General features: G+C 54.2%; 1 protein-coding gene across 6 annotated transcripts in view; it reads left to right on the top strand.

Annotated features, from left to right (window-relative positions):
- The window catches only part of CELF2 (CUGBP Elav-like family member 2), a 505935-nt gene that overhangs the window by 464689 nt on the left and 23448 nt on the right, over positions 1-17798 (top strand). For all 6 annotated transcript variants that reach the window (XM_080810117.1, XM_080810118.1, XM_080810116.1 and 3 more), the window contains one exon: positions 3928-4062. In XM_080810117.1, coding sequence (XP_080666243.1) covers positions 3928-4062 — 135 coding nt within the window. The remainder of the gene's footprint in view (positions 1-3927; positions 4063-17798) is intronic.

The raw sequence follows: 17798 nt of genomic DNA, 5'->3' as shown, positions 1-17798 counted from the left end.
GGGCCGGTGCCTGGGTCGCACGGGCCGGTTGGGAGCGCCGGGCGGTGCCGGGTGCGAGAGCGCGCGTGAGGCCTGAGGAGCCCGCCTGGCCCCGCGCGGTCTTCCCAGCGCGTCGTCCTCCCTGGGCCGGCAGCGCCTCCAGGAAACCGTGGCTCTTGTCTCCGCGCGGAGACCCCTGCGGGCCAGGCCCTGCCACGCGGGGCAGGTGGAGGAAGGGACGCCTCTGCGCGGAGGGAAGCAGGAATGGGGAGGATCAGGCCTGGGAACTGCTTCTCACTCCAGAAAGTTGTTGGGGAAGCCCCCGTCCACCTACCGCCTGGAGCCTACTGAGCCCGCGCTTCTCCGTGGGGACGGGGGCTGTGACCCTCCCAGCGTCAGCACACGGGACCCCGAAAGGACTAGAGTGCAAGGAGTGGCGTGATCTTTGGGGGGGGGGGGGCTGCCTCTGTCAGCTGCCCAGTGCTGTCCCGGGTTTCTCTTTTCCCGTCAAAGACCAGTGAGAAGGAGCTGCTGGGTCTGGGGCTCCTTCCAGCAGCAGATGAAGTAGGACTCCCCCCGGGGGTCTCCTTGCTTTCTGGGGGGCACACCCCGAGTCGTCTTCTGCTCCGTCCCTAGTCCGGTGGCCGGGGGCTGGCCTGTCAGGGCCTCGGTACCTGCTGATGGATAGACAGATGTGTCGGGGGCTGGGCGGGTAGACAGTTGGGAAGATAGGTGGATAGACGAGGGAATGAGTGGACAGATGGACGGATGGAAGGTGGGTGGACGGACGGAGTGGTGAGCAGGCAGGGACGCGTGGCTCCTGCTGCTCGCTGCATCTCTCCGTCTGATCCTCGCCGTCTTCCTTTTTTCCCAGGCCCCTCGGATGCTGACCCTCACGGTGACCTGTCCTTCCCACTGTCCCTCTGTGCGGCTTCCTTGGGGCCCATATTTTTGCTTTCCTTGCAGTGTGATTGTTGAACACAGTCGACCCCCCGCCCTCTGTGGTGCCCCAGAGCTGAGGTCCCTCTGCCTGGCCTGCTGGGTGGAGGCAGGGAAAGGTGGACTAGGACGGCAGACTCCCCTGAGTAGTGACACGTGGGAAGAAGGGTCGAGGGGACCCTGAGGGTGACACACCAGGCCTCAGCCCTGGGAGCGTGAGCAAAGAGGACAGTGGAAGAGAAAACTCGAGTATTGTCACCGGGGCCCCAGCCATGCCAGTGGTGAAATAAGGAAGGTGCATCGTTCTAATAAATATTTGGAGAATGGATTAGTGACCGTTGAGGAGAACAGTCAGTAGGGAAAGCCGCGCTACATACTGAAGGACGAACAGCGGAGAAAGCGACAGCTCGTGTGGGTCTGCGGATGGTCCCAGTATATTGTGGTTCGTGGGAATTTCATGCTGTCGGATGCCCCGTCCGTTCGCCCTGCACGGATTCACCCATCGCCTGCTGTGCCTACAGCTGCGAGTGTGTGTCTGTCTGCACAGGCGGACAGACGAACCTTAGCCCTCAGGGAGCTCAGTATCTAGTTACGGGGGTAAGAGATACACACCCATAAGGTCAAGGTGAGATGTGGCGAATGCCGCAAGTCATAAACGGTGAGACCAGTGACTTAGCAGAGCACACACAGAAGGGGTGTTGAATGCAGACTCGGTCTTCAGAGCGAGGCTGTGCGGGCCGGTAGGAGTGCTGCCTGGACTCAGGGGCCCACAGCCAGCTCTCTGCTGTCAGGCCTCAGCCCAGGACCTGAGTCTCTGAGCCAAAGCACGGGCTAAGTTTCTTGGAGTTCTGGAATCTCCTCTGAGCGCCATGGCCCGCATCAGGGGTGGGTCAGGGGAGTGGTCTTGGAGGCCAGAGGAGCTCTGTGGGACTGGAACCAGGAGACAGGCTCTGCTTACCATTGACTCGTGTCAGGCAGGTCCCGTGGGTTTTCCTCGCCGGCACAGCCGCGCGTCGGGGATGTGGGGTTGTGGGGTCTGGTTGTGGGGTTTGTGCCAGTAAAGCATCAGAAGGACCGTTAGCCACAGGAGGGCCAAGAGGGACATGATGGGTCGGAAGGAACGTCCCTCACTGCCCCTCCCCAGCATCCCTCAGGGCCCGGGCCTCTCAGCACACGCAGGTGTGAAATGCACTTGAGCCCCTGGCGGGAGCTGAGCCCCTCACTGCGTCCAGGTGGGTCTGTGCTGAGGCCGGGTCTGTGCCTCCCCCATTTGCCCCAAGTACCCCAGAAAAATAAGACCACGCTGCCTCAAGTCCCACGTCCTCATAAGGATGACCCTGTCTGACCCTCGATCAAAGGGAAGGAGTGAGCTCTGTCGCCAGGTGCACTGACCGGAGGGGACAAGGCTGCTGGAAGGCTGCCCTGCGCTTGCAGAAGTTAGCAGGATTCCACAAATACTCGTGCCCCACGTCTGAGCCTCCCCAGCCCCTACGTGGATTTTGAAATCAGGTGCTTGGCTCTCTCCCTAAGCCAAGGAGGCTGGATGTCTCCTGGAAGAAGACAGAGTGATGTTTTGAACAAAATGAAGAGCCATTTTGTGGCAAAGACATCAGGAAGTCTTTTCTGAGTAGGAGTTGTGACTGGGGCAGCCAGGCTGGGGGAGCAGGATGAGGGAGCCTCGCGGCCATGCTCTGAGCCATGCTTAGGCGGAGGGCTCCACGCCGTGGCTGGGGGCTTGCACAGGTATGTTGCTAGAACATTCTGTCACCACTCCATCCACCACCACCCCCAACGTAGAAGGAAGCTGCGATCTGGCCAGTCTCTCTAAAGCAGATTAAATTTGCGCAGTAGGCATGTATTAAGTACCTGGATTTGAGACATGAGAAGAAGGTAAAATTAAGCGGATTACTTAACACTAGCATCTTTCTGTTTAAAATTCCTGTGTGTGGGGAGAGAACCATTGTTGCCTGCTTCTTGAATGTGCTTTAGTGTGAAGTGAATCATGAACAAAGACTGGATGTTCGGAGACCCTTGGGGTGAGAAACAGAGGTGGGGAGGTGATGCAGGCATGACCCCCAAGGCCCCCCCCCAAGGTCAGGCAGCCTCCCTGTGACAGTTGACACCCCCAGATCTCAGCTGACCCCACCCTCGTGTTCCTGTAAAGTTTCACTTCTCTCTGCTGCTCTTTGCTTGATTTTCAGTAGCCAGAGATCCATTCCGGTTAAACACAGTCCTTCTCTGAAACCCAAAAATGCAAATACAAGCACTTTACAAATAAAAATAGGACAGGCATTGCCGTTTTTATTCCTTCGTTTTTTTATTCATCACATGTTTTGTGAGTTCCTACCACGGTCACGTTTGGATTCACATTAACAGTGAGTGTGGAGGGAGGACATCGGTGGCAGTTGTGACAGTGAGAGTCGTAAGGGCAGTGTTGGCGCTGGGCCCATCGCGGCGCTGGGCGATCTGCGATCTTCATCTCATTTAATCTGCTGTCCTTGGTCGTGAGGAGCAGTGAACAGTCCCAGTCACGGAGCGGCAAACGCAGAGGGAACCAATTCTCCCGAGTCCCCCAGCTGATAAAGTGGCAGAGCCAGGAAGCCCGTTCAAGTTCCCAGCAGGAGCGTTTGACCTTCTTGGTGCGCCTGACCTTCTTGGTGTGCCCGGTGGGCTAACCGGGTGGCCCGTCCTGCAGCCACGGGGCCCCTGACTCACGGTCTCCTGACAGCGGCGTGGCCCGTGCACACACAGTCTTCCTGTCCTTCCCGGTGATGTCTGCGGCCCTGGGAGGCGGCAGCTGGGGACCCGTCCTGGGTGAGGACAGGCAGCAGGACACACAGGCGGCGGCTCCGCTGGGAAGCGTGGTGGCGCCCTGTCACCAAGGCAGCTGGGCAGAGCGTGCCATCACAGCGCCCGCTGCCCGGGGCCCCTGCTCCTGTCGTTGCCCCCGTGTTTGGAGCCGGGCCAAGCGGGCCTCTTGCTAACGCGGTGTCTCTCTTCCCCCCGCAGGCATGAATGCTCTGCAGTTACAGAACCTGGCAACGCTGGCGGCGGCGGCGGCCGCGGCCCAGACCTCAGCCACCACCACCAATGCAAACCCTCTGTCCACCACGAGCAGCGCCCTGGGAGCCCTCACCAGTCCCGGTAAGGGGGTGCCCTCCCTCTGGGGGCCCGGGGGGCGGGGGACTGCACCCAGAGGGGGCGCCCTGGCTTTCGGGGGTGCGGGGCTGCTGGATCGCTGTAAAGTTTCTTAAAGACTCGGGGCGTGAAGGCCAGTGCGTGCGGTTTTCCAGGGCAAAGGAGGGAGTGTTCTGGAAGGGTCTCTCCACCACCTTGCTGGGGGCATCTCCCGCTCACTCCGGCCAGTGCCGCTCCATCGGGCACCTGGAGGAAGGGCCTCCCTCTCTCCCTCTTGTTTGCTCGGGCGTCTTTGTTGTGCTCCTTAGCAATTCCGGAACATTCTGTTGCATATCAGAATCCCACGTCGTTCCGCGTTCTGTCTCACAGTGGCTGGGTCCTGCCCCTGCCCATTTGCTTTTACAACCCACGCTCTGGGGAGGACCGGCCTGGTACTGGGGCCCCGTCGCCTCCTGGACGAGGCAATTGAAAGTCTTTCTCCTCAGAAGTGTTGTCGCCCGATTCCAAAGCAGATGCCATTTTTCTTTTCATCTGAGCCAGAGGTAACGTGGTTGCCTGGATACCATGATTTGTGCCTTAAAAACTGTTTTGCTGGCTTTCCTTCGTCTCGAGTCTTCTAGGCCTTGACAGATAAGCTCCGGCGCACACCCCGGGGCGTGGAAGCCGAGGCCCGGCGCTGGCCCCGCGGAGCCCACGGGCCCTGTGCCGGCTCCGCCCGCAGCGCCGCCGGGAGCTGGAGGAGGCCCCAGGGGCGAGCGCGGGGCTGGCCTTCAGGAGAACCAAAATTCGAGCAGCACCTGGCAGGGCGGGCTTGCTTACGGCTTCGGGCCGCAGGAAGCAGTGGGGCTGCCCAGGGAGCCCGCATCCCCCCGAAGAGCCACAGCCCGTGGCCTGGTGCGGAAACACCGGGTGTTGCACGCGTTTCCCCGAGTCCCCACTGCAGGGACACGTTCGGGGACACGTAGGAGAGGCCCCGGGGACTCGTCCTCCCACCCTGTCCTCTCCCAGCCGCAGCACGGAGGAGCGTTGACTTTGTACTCTAAAATGTCTTCCAAAACGTGCCATTGCTCTCTGCGGGCCTCGTCTGGCGCAGTCGCTGGTCTTTCCAAAAAATCAACTTTCACCTGTTTCTTTGTTTTTTTTCCCACCAGCAAATTAAGTCACAACTCTACTGCACGGTACACAGACTTGTTACTTAAGTAAATTCTCCAGTGACTGTGTTTAAGAAATAGACCTCTTCAGGGCGCCTGGGCGGCTCAGTAGGTTAAGCGTCTGCTTTCAGCTCAGATCATGGTCCTGGGGTCCTGGGATGGAGCCCCGCGCCCTCGGGCTCCCTGCTGAGTGGGGAGCCTGATTCTCCCTCTCCCTCTGCTGCTCCCCCTGCTTGTGCTCTCTCACTGTCTTTCTCTGTCAAATAAATAAAATCTTAAAAGAAAAAAAGAAATAGACATCTTTGGCATAAACTCCCATTTATAAAAATAGTAGTGACTTTTCTTAAAAGCAAGTTCAACCTTTTGACCTCACTGATTTGCCTCTTTTATACTTCAGATTGAAAACCGTTTTCTTAAATAAGGATGTTTATCTCCTTTATGAGGACTATGGAATGATTAAATTGGAAGAGCACTAAATGTCGTATACCAGAAGCCGGTATCTTTAACTCTGTTTTACTTGGAGAGAGAAAAAAAACTAAAAGTCATTTATAATGTTTGCTCTTTATTTGCTTATATAAAAATAAAGAGGATTAGGTGTTTTAAAAAAACAAACAAACACGTTAGCTGCATTTGGCAAGAGGAAATTATTATAATTTTCCCCCCTGGTCTTCATTTTCTCTTCCTTTTATCAGGAGTGACCAGCAGAAACTGACAACATCATTGGCAAAAGGTGGAGAAAAAAAGAAGACTCGTCCTTAAACGGCAGGGGGCCATTTAGCCCACAGTTTGAACCACCAGCCCTTAAAAACTTGAACTTGGATATGTTTAGTGTTGTAGGGACATGAAAATTGTTCTGCCGTTCCAGAGACAGGCCATTATCATAAGAGGACATTTGGGCTAATGGTTTGTGGCCTATCGTTTGCTTGTGAGAGTTCATTTGACTTTATTAAAATATGTTCTCCCAGTGTGATATTTGGGCTGGAATGTGCCTGGGCTCTGGGGAATCAGAACCAATATTTGAACATTTCGTTCTTTAAAAGAAGACTTGTCAGTTTAAGAAGGCAAGTGCAGACGGGCCATGAGCTGTTCGGTGTCGACGGTGGAGTTGGTGGGGAACCGCTACGAGGGGCTGTCCGGTGTCAGGCCCTGGCCCGGGTGCAGGGGGGCGGGGCGGAGAGGAGGGGGGCCGCCATGTCCCCGGACCCAGCGCTTTCCATCCAGTAGGGTCACCAGCTCAAAGACATCGGAACCTTCTTCCAGCGACGGGGGACTCAGACAGCTGAGGAAGATGGCCTGTGTGTTTCAGGAACTTTAAGCACATTTGACCATTTTCAGGTTTTTCCTGAGCTCTTAGTGAAAGGGAAAATGTGTCCTGAGATCTATTTTCCTTCTCCCCATAGCAAAGCGTCCTTAACCTTTGCTCTCAAAGAGGCATTCTGCCCTTCCAGAAATTCTGCTGCGGTACCACTGAAAGTGGTTTTTCTCCTCTCTGTTGAGCAATGCTTTGCATAATAGCTGAAAGTATTTCATTAGAATCCTGAAGTGTAGCAGCAGCCACGATGTTAAATCTACATTTCAATTATTTTTCTTAAGCGTAACTAAAAAAATCTGGCATTTAAGTGAAAGTAAGTGATTTGTCTAATTTCCATCAGGGACTTTTTCAAAGTCACAGAAAATGTGGTTGGTAGAATTCATGACCGTCCACTTCATCAGAACAATTTCCTACAATATAAAAGGGATATGAAGTGATTCCCAAGGCCAATGCCATTATTTATTTTTGAATAATAAAAAACAGGGCCTGCTGTCAGGGTACCCCTAGCAGTCCAGTCCATCAGTGAAAGGCACAGAGGCGCCATCGCGTGGCTCCCACACGGGCCCTGGCTTGACCCTGTTTTCAGAGATGTCCCCTGCACCTCACACCAGTCCATCTTGAAAGGGACAAGTCAATCCCCCAAACTATTAATATTTTTTAATAATTGTAAATTTATCATTTCAGTTTTGCATACTCAGGCATAGTCTCCCTACAGCATTATTATAAATGATTTTAAACAGTCTCTGCTTTAAAACATGAAAGATTAAGCTTTAATTTTTGTTAAAAAAAAATCCCCTTAGGCAATAAATAGGTTCCTTTGTCTCATGGCCTTGAAATAGAAATTAAAATAGTTTAAATTGCCCATGGTTAGAATAAGTGTTTCATGCAATTATCAGATGGTAGTGAATAAAATTAGAAATTAAATCATGAAAGAATAAAAACCAGGTAAATGCATATTACGCCTTTTATGGGTTTCTCACGGGTCTTTCAAAGCCTAATTTAATCGTGTTTCTTGTCTTTTATTTTGATATGATAATTTCTCCTTTGTTTACTTCATTCTCTTAATTAATTCTTGGGTCATTTCCTCTCCAAATTTTGAACCTGTTCTTGAGGAGTGTGTCTCTGTGTTGGTATAAAGAAGAAATTGTGCAGTGAGGTCTTAAAAATGATGCTGGTCTCTCCCCTGCTCGTGGGCTTGTTTTTGCCTGGTGATTTTGACAGCTCGGGAGGGGGCGTTATTAGCGCCACACAGGCACGTGTCGTTGGTATTTTCTGTCTCAAACATAATCTTGCATTCACGTACCCCGTTATTCCACTGACCGTCTTCTGTTTTGTTTTTAACATGTTTTAAGATTCTCCAAATGCTTCCATAAGTGTGCTCAATCAGGCAACACAGTTCAGGATAGTAGATAATTTCTTTTCAAATTAAGTATATAAGGCATTTTAAATGTAGGGGAGGATGTTTTCCATTCCCACCGTTGGCTTTTCAAATAGTTCCCCCTTTAAATGCAAGGCACTATCCCCCCCCCCCCCCCCGGCTTCAGAAGGTCGCCTGCCTCCTAGTAGGCTGTGACCAAGACAGTCCTGAGGAAACGGTGGCCCTTCCTCGGGGCTGTTAGAGGTCACGGAGCCTGAAGTTGTTTCCCTGTGATCCTCACTGCCCGCGATCCTCAGGTCAGAAGGACCGGTAGGTGGTTATCCTCAGGGTCACCCCAGAGGCTGTGTGGCCAGAGGCATTTGGGTACCTGTGGGAGTGCCCTGCGGGAATCCGTGTCGCCCGAAGAGGTGTGATGGGGCCCACCTTCCCCCCTCCCAGCCGTCACACGCCGGGGCCGGGAGCATCCAGTGGAGTGTGATGGGGCCAGCAGAGGGGCTGACACGCAATGGGCGCTGGGCGGGGCCATCTCCCCCGAGGCCACTCCAGTGACCCCCCCGACCCAGGGAAGCCTGAGAGTCCATCCCTGCCCCTCGCCCCCACACCCGGGCCCGCCGCGCCTTCCCCGGCCGCCGCAGACCGGCCTCCACGCTGGTTGTGCGTCTCCTCTGCCTCGCAGCCGGGCAGTTCTGGTTTCTTCTCTGGAACATCCTTCCCCCCACCCCCCACCCCCGGTCGACACCCCAGGATGAAGCTCTGGTCTTCCCTTTGTGCCGTCGCAGCAGCCCCCACATCCGCTCTGGCTCTCGTCCGTCTTGCCCATGTCGGCAAAACAAGACAGCTGTCACTCCCTACGCCGTCCGGTGCAGCGCGGAGTGAGGCAGCCCGCTTGGCTTGGCGCTTGGGGTGCTCCCTGGCCCTCCTCCGCGCTGCAGCTCTCCTTCAGCTAAACCAGGCCCTTCGTCCTCCCCAAACACACTGTGGGCCCTGATGCCTTATTCCCGGGGGCTTCTCGGCTGGATGTGCCTTCTCCTGTTTCCTCCTATGAGAATCCCGGACATCACTGATTTATGGTAGCCTCAGTGCTTGGAAAGCTTAAGGTATGGGTGTCAATTTGGTGTTCTTAAGGCACATCATAAAAAGTATAGTTTACACTATGTAAATTAAGCGGCAGGAGAGGAAGGTTTTCTAGTAATTGATTAAAAATTGCTTTATTAATACTCAAATACTTTTAAGAGTCATTGCAAATGCCCCCTCCGCCGTGAAGCCCTCCAGGAGGAATTAAGTGCTTCCACGTTTCATTTCTAAGCTCTTCTCATTTCTGAGCTCTCTGAGATGTTCCTTATGGGTGGAGAAGGAAGGGAAACGTGCAGCGTCAAGCAAGGAAGAGGCTTCCGGAGACGCCATCTACCCTTCTGGGCCACCCCGGTATCCTTCTCTTACTGGTACTAAACACTCCGCGCACTGTTTCTGCAGGTTGGCTGTTTGGGCACATGCGCAGTCTCTCTCTGTCCAGACAGTAAGTTCTTACAAAGTAGGAACGGGTTATTTACGTGTAACTCCCCCGCTTTGGGAACCCTCAGATGGTTTTTCATCCCGTCGTGCAGCCGGGTGACAGTGTCGTGAGGCAGGTGTTGTAAAGTGTATGTTCGGCCTAGTACAGCGCCCCCATCTCGAAGCGGGAAGCCGGCTCTGCCACGGTGACGAGTGACAGGGTTCCCACTCCCACCTTCCACCCAGGACCCGGTGCTGCCAGAATCCCAAAACAGCCACACCTTCCAGACGAACACTCTGGTCCGACAGTTCCTGAAGACCCAACCCTACCAATCTCCATTAGTACAAAATCACGTAAGACATTTTTTTTATTCTCATCATTTTACAAAGATTGACTTTCGAAATATTCTGATGTCACGGTAGAAGCATGAGAGGCTCCCGTCAAAGGCATTTCATTTTGTCGAGAACCACCTGCTTGAGTGCGGGCTTTTGAGAGCATGTCCTTAGCGCCCTGAAGCCCACGCGCCTCACGCGGGCCACCGTCACCCTCCAGGCACCCGCACTGCTCAGCGACAAGACCCCCGCCAGCTGTCCAGGATGCTCCTGCTTACGCTGCCCCTGGCCTTGACCTGCGTCTCGGACCCTCCCATTTTCCTCCAGACATTCTTCTGTTTTCACTGCTTGTTACCAAAGAAGTCTCAAAACAGTCAGTTTTCCCCATTATTAGCGACACTTTTTAAGTGTTTTAGTCAGAAAGGTGGTTAAAATTGGCTATTTGTGGGGTTGAATCTAACAGCTTTACACCCTATTGCTACCGAAAGAGAACTGACAGTCCCATTCTTGGCTCACTTCCTGCAGCCCTCAACATTTTTTTTTCTAGAAGGTTTCTGTGTGTTAACTTGTTCCTGACATTACGGGACTCACTTTATTTTCATTGACGCTAATGGAGTCGAACGTGATGTAAAAGCTCCGTAATGACATGTCACCATAGTAACGGTAATTTCCCGGATGTATTTTTTCATCCATTCCACACACATTTGCTGAACGTCTCCTGTGCACCTGGGACTGTTCTAGGCATTTGAGACCCTTCACGGTGGAAGATGCAGACAAAAATCCCCTTCTCGTGGAGTTTGTATTCTAGCATTAGTTTTTCAGAGAGCCAAATGTCCACTATGGTCAAATGATCTGGTGGGCCTTGAGATATGAACTATAACAGTGACACCCTTTATAAAACCATAACCAGTGCTTCTGTTTATGGTGTGTTAAAATTCTGTGGATTAGACCAAAGTGGGGAAGAGAAGAATCTTCTTCCTCGGCTTTCTCCCTCCTCCGTAAGCTTTGCCCGTTGTTCTGCACCTTTACCACGGCAAAGAGCCCTGAGAAGGTGTGCACCCCTAGAGTGGATGGGGCAGGTGGTGGGAGCCCAGACGGTGTGTGCGTCCGTGTGCTTCTGTTCTGTGGCTTCTCAGCGGAAGCGTTTCCTGAAAACTAAATGATTTCCCAAGTTCTTAGGCATTCGAAACCCATTTGAGGGGAGCAGAAGTAACTGGGAGTGGTCTCGTGAGTGGTTCTTTATTTGGCACGGATCATCCTACTTCTGGGGTTTCAAAAGAGAGACAAAAAAAAGTGTAACTACCTCCCGTGCAAGGGGGGTGTTGCTGGCCTCCGCAAGTGCTGGGCATTTTGATGTGGAATTCCCTGACGTTTCACTCTGCCTCCAGAAAATGAGAAGTCTGTCGGGCCGCATCGGCAGAACGGCAGCTCATTCCCTAAGCCATCCTGGAGTCGCGGTCGGCTGGCAGGCTCTCCGCTGCTGCCCTCCGAGCAACTCTGCACGGTGCGCGGTCGCGGAATAGCCCCCGAGCTGGGGCAGACTGCCGTCTCCGGACAGTCCTGAACTGCTTTAAAGCTTCATAAAGCTGCGCCTGACGGGGTAGAGACGCCCACTTCTCTGCAGAGCTCGGACTTACGCAAGCCAAGTCCACCTGTGCCCTGAGCCCTGCTTGTCCCGTCTTCCCCGGGGTTGGGGGGGGCGGGGAGCGGACAGGTCCTGTGTGCGTGCCTAGGGCTGTCTCCCCCTACCACTCTGTGCTTTGCTCCTGCCTCGTTTTGGGTACACTTGTTAATATATTCAGATACTGGCTCTCGTTCTTTGTATGTTCGCTTGGAGCGGCTCTGGAGCACGTGCTGAGCCCAGGATTAGTGATTCGTCGTAGATCGTGTTCTGCTACGGTGTGCGGCAGACCCACGTCAGATCCGGTGGTGATGTGCGTACAGGCTCAGAGGTGTATTTTCTGTACTACTCAGTGAGTTCCTTTTCCCACTAAGCTACCTATGTTGTGTCTGATATAGGCATATTATTACTGGTAGCACTGGCAAAAAACATTAATGGCTTAATTGTATTTTGTATCAGTGGGAAAAGTAACCAACTTTTGCAAACAGAAGTTGCCAGTCACAGCTTCCCAGGCGTTTATGATCTAAGGTCCATGTTTTAAGACTTGAAAGCAACAAAGTAAGAACATTTAGGTCACAGATGGTTTAATCCCATGAGCCGCTATAAACTAGATGCAGTGGTCACATGCAAAAAAAAAAAAAAAACAAAAAACGCAAAATGCACCACTCAGATCAATCTAGCTGAAAAGCAGGAAGTCAGATAAGGTACAAGTTATCGGTGACAGGAGAGATTCTGTCTTGAGGAGGTGGGGAAATTTTTAATAGAACAGCTGATATTTGAGCCCAGATTTTAAGCCTAGGTAGACTAGTCGTGAAACGGACTAGTTGTGAAATGGAATTGTTCACTTTTACTGAAACATTGAGGGTAAAACATATGTAGAATGCACACCGTCGCTTTTTTTAAATGACAACATTAAAGTATCTTATGGCAAAGATTATTTCATTATTTTGAGATGATATAAAATTCCCCTGTTGACAACAGGAAACTAGGTTAAAACTAGAATAAGATCCAGGGATATTTTTCTCTGAACTTTTCGCCTTTGGAAAAAATGAGTCTTCCCACCCTTCTGAAAATACTAGAATGCAAATGCAGGGAGTAGCCCCGTGCCTGCCTGCCTTCTGCTCGGGGGCTCAGCTGGACCAGTGGGCAGTGAACTTCCCACAATACCTCACGTTGGACTTGAAATTGTAGAAGCAACACACCGTACTTACCAGAGATACGATGGCACAGTTGGCTTCGAGAACATGGTTCGAGGGAACCGTGATGGGGCAGCACATCCTCGGAGTGGCCGCCGCACAGTCAAGCGCTGACGTTCACAAGGGCGGCCACCCCGCTCACGCACACGGTCACGCCGCGCGGCCCACGCCTTCCCACTGGAGGACTCTGCTGGCTGAGCACTTGGCCCCTGCAACCTCGGCCTCTTCTCCAAAGGAGGATCTGCCCCTTAGAAATGAGTGTTTTGTCCCTCTGGGCAAACTGCCCCCTGCTCCCGGGCCTCCCAGAACCAGATTCCGACAGGTTTTCGGTGACCTGCCGACACGCACCTGCTTCCCCCAGAGGCTCGTCTCCCGCACCTTCTCTCCCAAGCGCAGAGCTGGTCCCGTTGGCACATTCTGCCGTTACGAGGAGTCTTGAAGGTCATCGTTCATGGTCCTGAGACGCCCACAGGAGGCTGCAGGGTTAAATGATTCACCGAAGGAACACGGGCCATGAGCAGCAGAGGTGATGACAGTCGTCCTGCCGCACTCCCAGAGATGCAAAACCACGAACTAGGGGGGACATGACGCTGCAGTTCTGGACTTTCCACTCACATGTTCTCACCCTTGTGAGAAAATCAACAATTTCTTCTATTCATGTTCATGACAAAAGCAAAACCTCTGGGGCCATCTGAGGGGATGTGTGTGCTTGTGTTTTGGTAAATCATTAAGCAGAATATCGCTGGAAGGGAAAACCAGTCCAGTTTTCTCTTGGCTCCTGTCTTGTTAGATCCATATCTGCTGAGTTTATATGAACAGACTTTTTCAAACTGGAGGCCCCAAATGACACCTTGCGAAGTGTCTGTCTTTATGGGACTGGGGAGGTCCCCAGGTTTGCTGACAACTGATGAAGTCAATGTCTCTCTTCGGAGTATCAGCTCATGAGAGCTCCAAAAAGCACTTGGAAAGAGAAGTTAAAGTGACGAAGACCGTGGGCTCCTTCCATTTCTGGACCACTTTGTCACCCTCTGCTGTGTCTCCTGCCCTTGAATAAGACCTAGAGGTCTGTCAGGGTCCAGACAAGGGGCTTGCTTCAGCCAGTTCCCTAGACGCTGAGAGTTCCTCTCACGCATGTTCCAGAGAACCAGGGGGACTGGCCTGGCCCCATGTCGCATCGTCTGCTGTCCTTGGAAGGCGAACCGGGCGGGAACAGATGTTTATGGGACCGAGGATATGCCAGCTGCGGACCATCGAGTACTGACATCAGAACCCTTTGCATCCGACCTTCTGACGCAAACAGCCTCCTCTTCCCCTCCCCTCCCTTCCCTCTCCCCCCACACCCCTAAAACCTTATAGGGGAGAAATGCAAATAAGAGGTGTGGTTCCTGTGCAGTAATCGGCCCCCTGGGAGGAGGGAGGGCTTGGCATTTTGTTCATGCCCCGGGGCTGGGATTAGCCAATAAGGATAGCGCTCCTGTCCTGGCCTAATTATCCTGCCTCCTCACCGGCTCCCCGCACTGGCGACAGTGTCTGGGCCTGTTCAGGGCAGAAGAGCGACCGAGGGCTCCGACGTCCTCAGTACGTTTGGTCGGGGCAGGCAGTTTGCCATTTGGACTTATCTTATTTTCTAAACCACAAAGCCACTGTGCTTCCGCCATCCGATTGTTGGTGGAAAATTTTAACGAATGAGCTGAAGGCAGATTCTCGCCGTCCACTCTTAATGCTGTTTCGCTGTAGCTCAGAGCAAAATCTCTTGCTCTCCAGGGCAAGGGGGAGGCTGGTTAATGTGGGGAAACGGATGCCCAGGGTTCCCAGGAGGAGCTCATTTCCAGGGTCGATGGGAGCTAGACACAGTTTACAGACAAGGAGGGGCCACGGAAGTAGGAGGTAGATGGTAAATGGGGACGGGGTAAGTGGGAGACTCCTAAGCCCCTCATGGCTGTCTTTCTACTTTCCCTCTGGGTCCGGAATCTGTAAGAGGACAGAAGAACGGCCACATGCCCTGCGTGCAGCCGCCACCCCTGGAACTCCGGATCCTCATCCCACCTTCTACACAGAAGGAGCCAGTGTTTACCTGTGTGTCTGTGATCTGGCTCAAGGGGAAGGGCAGGTTCTCCAGGCTGGTCTGGGCACCGGGCCCCCTGCCCACCCCCCGGCACCGAGGAGGCCCACGGGGGTGCCGATGTGGCAAATGAGAGCGGGCGTCTGGTTCCTTCTATGACAGAGTTATGTCGGAGGATGGAAAGGTAGTTCTGCCCGTCTCGGTGACAAGGCAGCAACTGGCTTTGTCCGTTCTGTTTTTCAAAAAAGCCACACTCTTTGTGGCCTGTGAGCAACAAGGAACAGTTAGAGGAGAGTCTCGGCTTAGCCAGCAGCTCAGCTGTGGCCGTGAGGCCCTCCGTGAGACAGAGCGGAAGGCGGACTGGGATCCCCTTGGCCGCGCTCATCAGGGACTTCCACTGGCCTCGTCCTCAGAGAAACTGGACACGGCCTTCAATGTGCCTGCCTCAGTATTCCGTATTATTTTCTTTTATTCGTTCAGCAAATCTCTAGTGCTTGTTATGTGTCCGTTACTCTTGCGGGCGCTAGGAAATAGGACAGGCACAACTTCTCACTAATAAGCTTATCTGCTGGTAGGATTTTTTTTTTCTTACAGAAGATAGAACCGTAACTCAGTAGTCTCACGAAATTTTTTACTCCTGGTTTCCTGCCTCCCAGCATCTGTTCCCTTCTTATCACAAGCCAAACCTTACCTCCCCTGTACCCTTTCACCTTCTCAGGCCCCAGACGTCTCACACCCAGCCTGATGGAAGCAGGTGCCACCGCGCTCGGACGCCTCCGAGGCTGGGGGCTGTCACGCTTCCGGGAGCAGGAGCCACCCCGGAGGGCGTGTTAAATCCGGTCCCGCACCCGGCACCCAGAGATTCTGGTTCAGGGCATCTGAAGGGACCCCCCAGGTGATGGTGGTGCGGGAGGTCCTACAGTGTAGTTTTTTAGGAAGTGAGTTTTCTCCGTTGAACGTGCACATGGTTACCAGCGCTCAGAGGGCTGCGTGGCCCGCGCCTCCCGTCGACAGGAAAACGCGCCGAGCTTCTCCGGGCCCTGGGCCCCAGGTCAGAGCGTTTCCGCCCCCAAAGTCTGGTCTTTCTCTCGTCGTTTTCTCTGTGATGGAGTCACTGGGGATTCGAGTCGGCTGTGCTCCGTGGGGCGGCTGCTTCTCCTCGGAAAGGAGCGGTAGAAGCCACGTTGCGTCTTAAGCTTGCCTGGCTTGTGTTGGCGTAGACCCTGCCGGTCTGCAGGCGCTCAACGCGCTGTGGGTTTTCACGTCCTTCAGTTACGCTGTGGGCAGTGAAGACGGGAACGGTCACCACAGTGCTGCCTTAAACACCCCGAGTTCTGCCTGCTTGGGGTGCGGGACCTTTTCCCTGCCAGGAGATGCGGCCAGCCTGTGCTGGGCACTAGCAGAAACAAGAAGAACTTTTCCAGGGTAGGACCAGCTGAGCTCCAGAGCCATCCCACGCCGACCCAGGGTCTGCACAAACCCCGGAAACAGGACCACCTGGTGGCCTCTGCCTTCCTAATTCCACAGACGGGGGCGGGGGGGGGGGGGGACATGCGTCTGTGGCCACTTGCCCCTTGCAGAGTGGCCTCCTTTGTGCCGCACCCGCCTCCTTGAGGCCTGTACCCCGTGAGCCTCGTTTTGGTCTCCTGAGCTACAGAGAACACCTTTCCGACGTCCACACCCCACCCCGGCTCTCCGCTTCGTCCTCTCTCCGGGCTCAGTTCTACCTTCGCATCAGCGGGGTCTCGGCTTGCCTGGCAGGCCGCCCGCCCTCCTCCTCGCTCTCAGAATGGCACACACGGCCAGAGATGCCCAACGATGAGGCCAACGACCCAGGCGGCGGGGTCTCCGGGCACCGCGCACTTGCTTCCCTCTCGACAGGGCAGGGCTGGCTCAGAGTGAACCTGAGGACGGCATGGCCAGCTCCGCATCCCTCCGAGGCACATCGTCTGCCGTGTGGATCGGTCACGTCCCGTGCGTCAGACACCGGTGCCACCGCCTCATCTGACCTCCTGAGTATACTGTGTCACTTCTCGGCGTGGGAGGGGGGCGGGGGGGGCCTCACCGTATTCCCACATTGAGGATCATCCTGAACCTCAGCTAAGCGGGGGGACTGCCCAAGTTCTTACAGGTTCCGGAAGGGCCCAAGCCCCAAAACCAGGGGCGAGTCCGAATGACGGCGAGCTCACTACTTCTCTAAGTCAGTCGCAGCAGCAGCCACGACAGACGCAAGATGCAACACAGGAGTTTAAGTCTGCATCCGCGTACCGTGAACTTTCTGGGGCCGGACAGGTGGGTGAAATCCCGACTCGGGCCTGCAGCCGCGTGTGAGCTTCCGCCGGCGACTGCCTCGCCGGAGAGCCGGGAACGGTTCCGGAGCCACTGCACGCGCGTGCGAGAACAAAGGGAAGCCTCCGTCCCGTGTGAGCCGTCACCGTGGTTTGCTCTGTTGCTGCCGGAGCTGACGCAGAGCATGTGTTCGTTTTCTGTCGCTGCTGTGACAGACTGCCGCAGACTTAGTGGCTTGAAACAACACCGACGTCTTATCTCACGCCTCCGCAGGTCAGAAGGTCAGCGTGCTCACTGGGCGGGCACCAGGGTATCACCAGCCCACGGTCCTTTCTGGAAGGTCTAGGGAAGAATCCGTTTCTCTGCTTTTCCAGCTTCTGGAGGCTACAGACTTTTCCTCAACGAACAGCCCCTTCGTTCCTCCATCTCCACTGCACGTCCTTCTCATGCCGCCACCTCTCGCACTTTTCGAATCCCCCTTCCACTGGCGGGAACGCAGGCAGATAATCCAGGACGATCTCCGCACCTCCAGGTCGGCCAGAGAGCAGCCTGTAATCCCTCTTGGTCATGTCATCTGGTCATGTCACCTTGGTCATGTCACCTAGTCACAGGTGCCTAGAATTAGAACACAGACCTCTTTGGGGGGGACCATAGAGCCCAGAGTGGTAATTCTGGTCTCTCTCCAGACATAGCTCTAGGACCAAATAAACTTAACTGGCCCCAGTGACGTAGAAATTAGAACGAACAGGAAGAGAAGAGAGAACAGGGATGCCTTCGTCAAGCACCTGCCGATGTGGTGTGTTTTCATTCAGTGGTCCCGCGGAGGTCAGGTCCTTTCCAGCCTCTCCAGCTGCGTTAGGCACCCTGCCTCCTGTTGGGGAGGTCAAGGCTGGTGGGGACTGGAAGGGT

This window comes from Martes martes (genome assembly GCF_963455335.1).
Source record: "Martes martes genome assembly, chromosome: 8".
In the NCBI taxonomy this organism is placed as follows: domain Eukaryota; kingdom Metazoa; phylum Chordata; class Mammalia; order Carnivora; family Mustelidae; genus Martes; species Martes martes.
The sequence above is the reverse complement of the archived record's forward strand: the minus strand, read 5'-3'. Positions and strand labels throughout refer to the sequence as shown.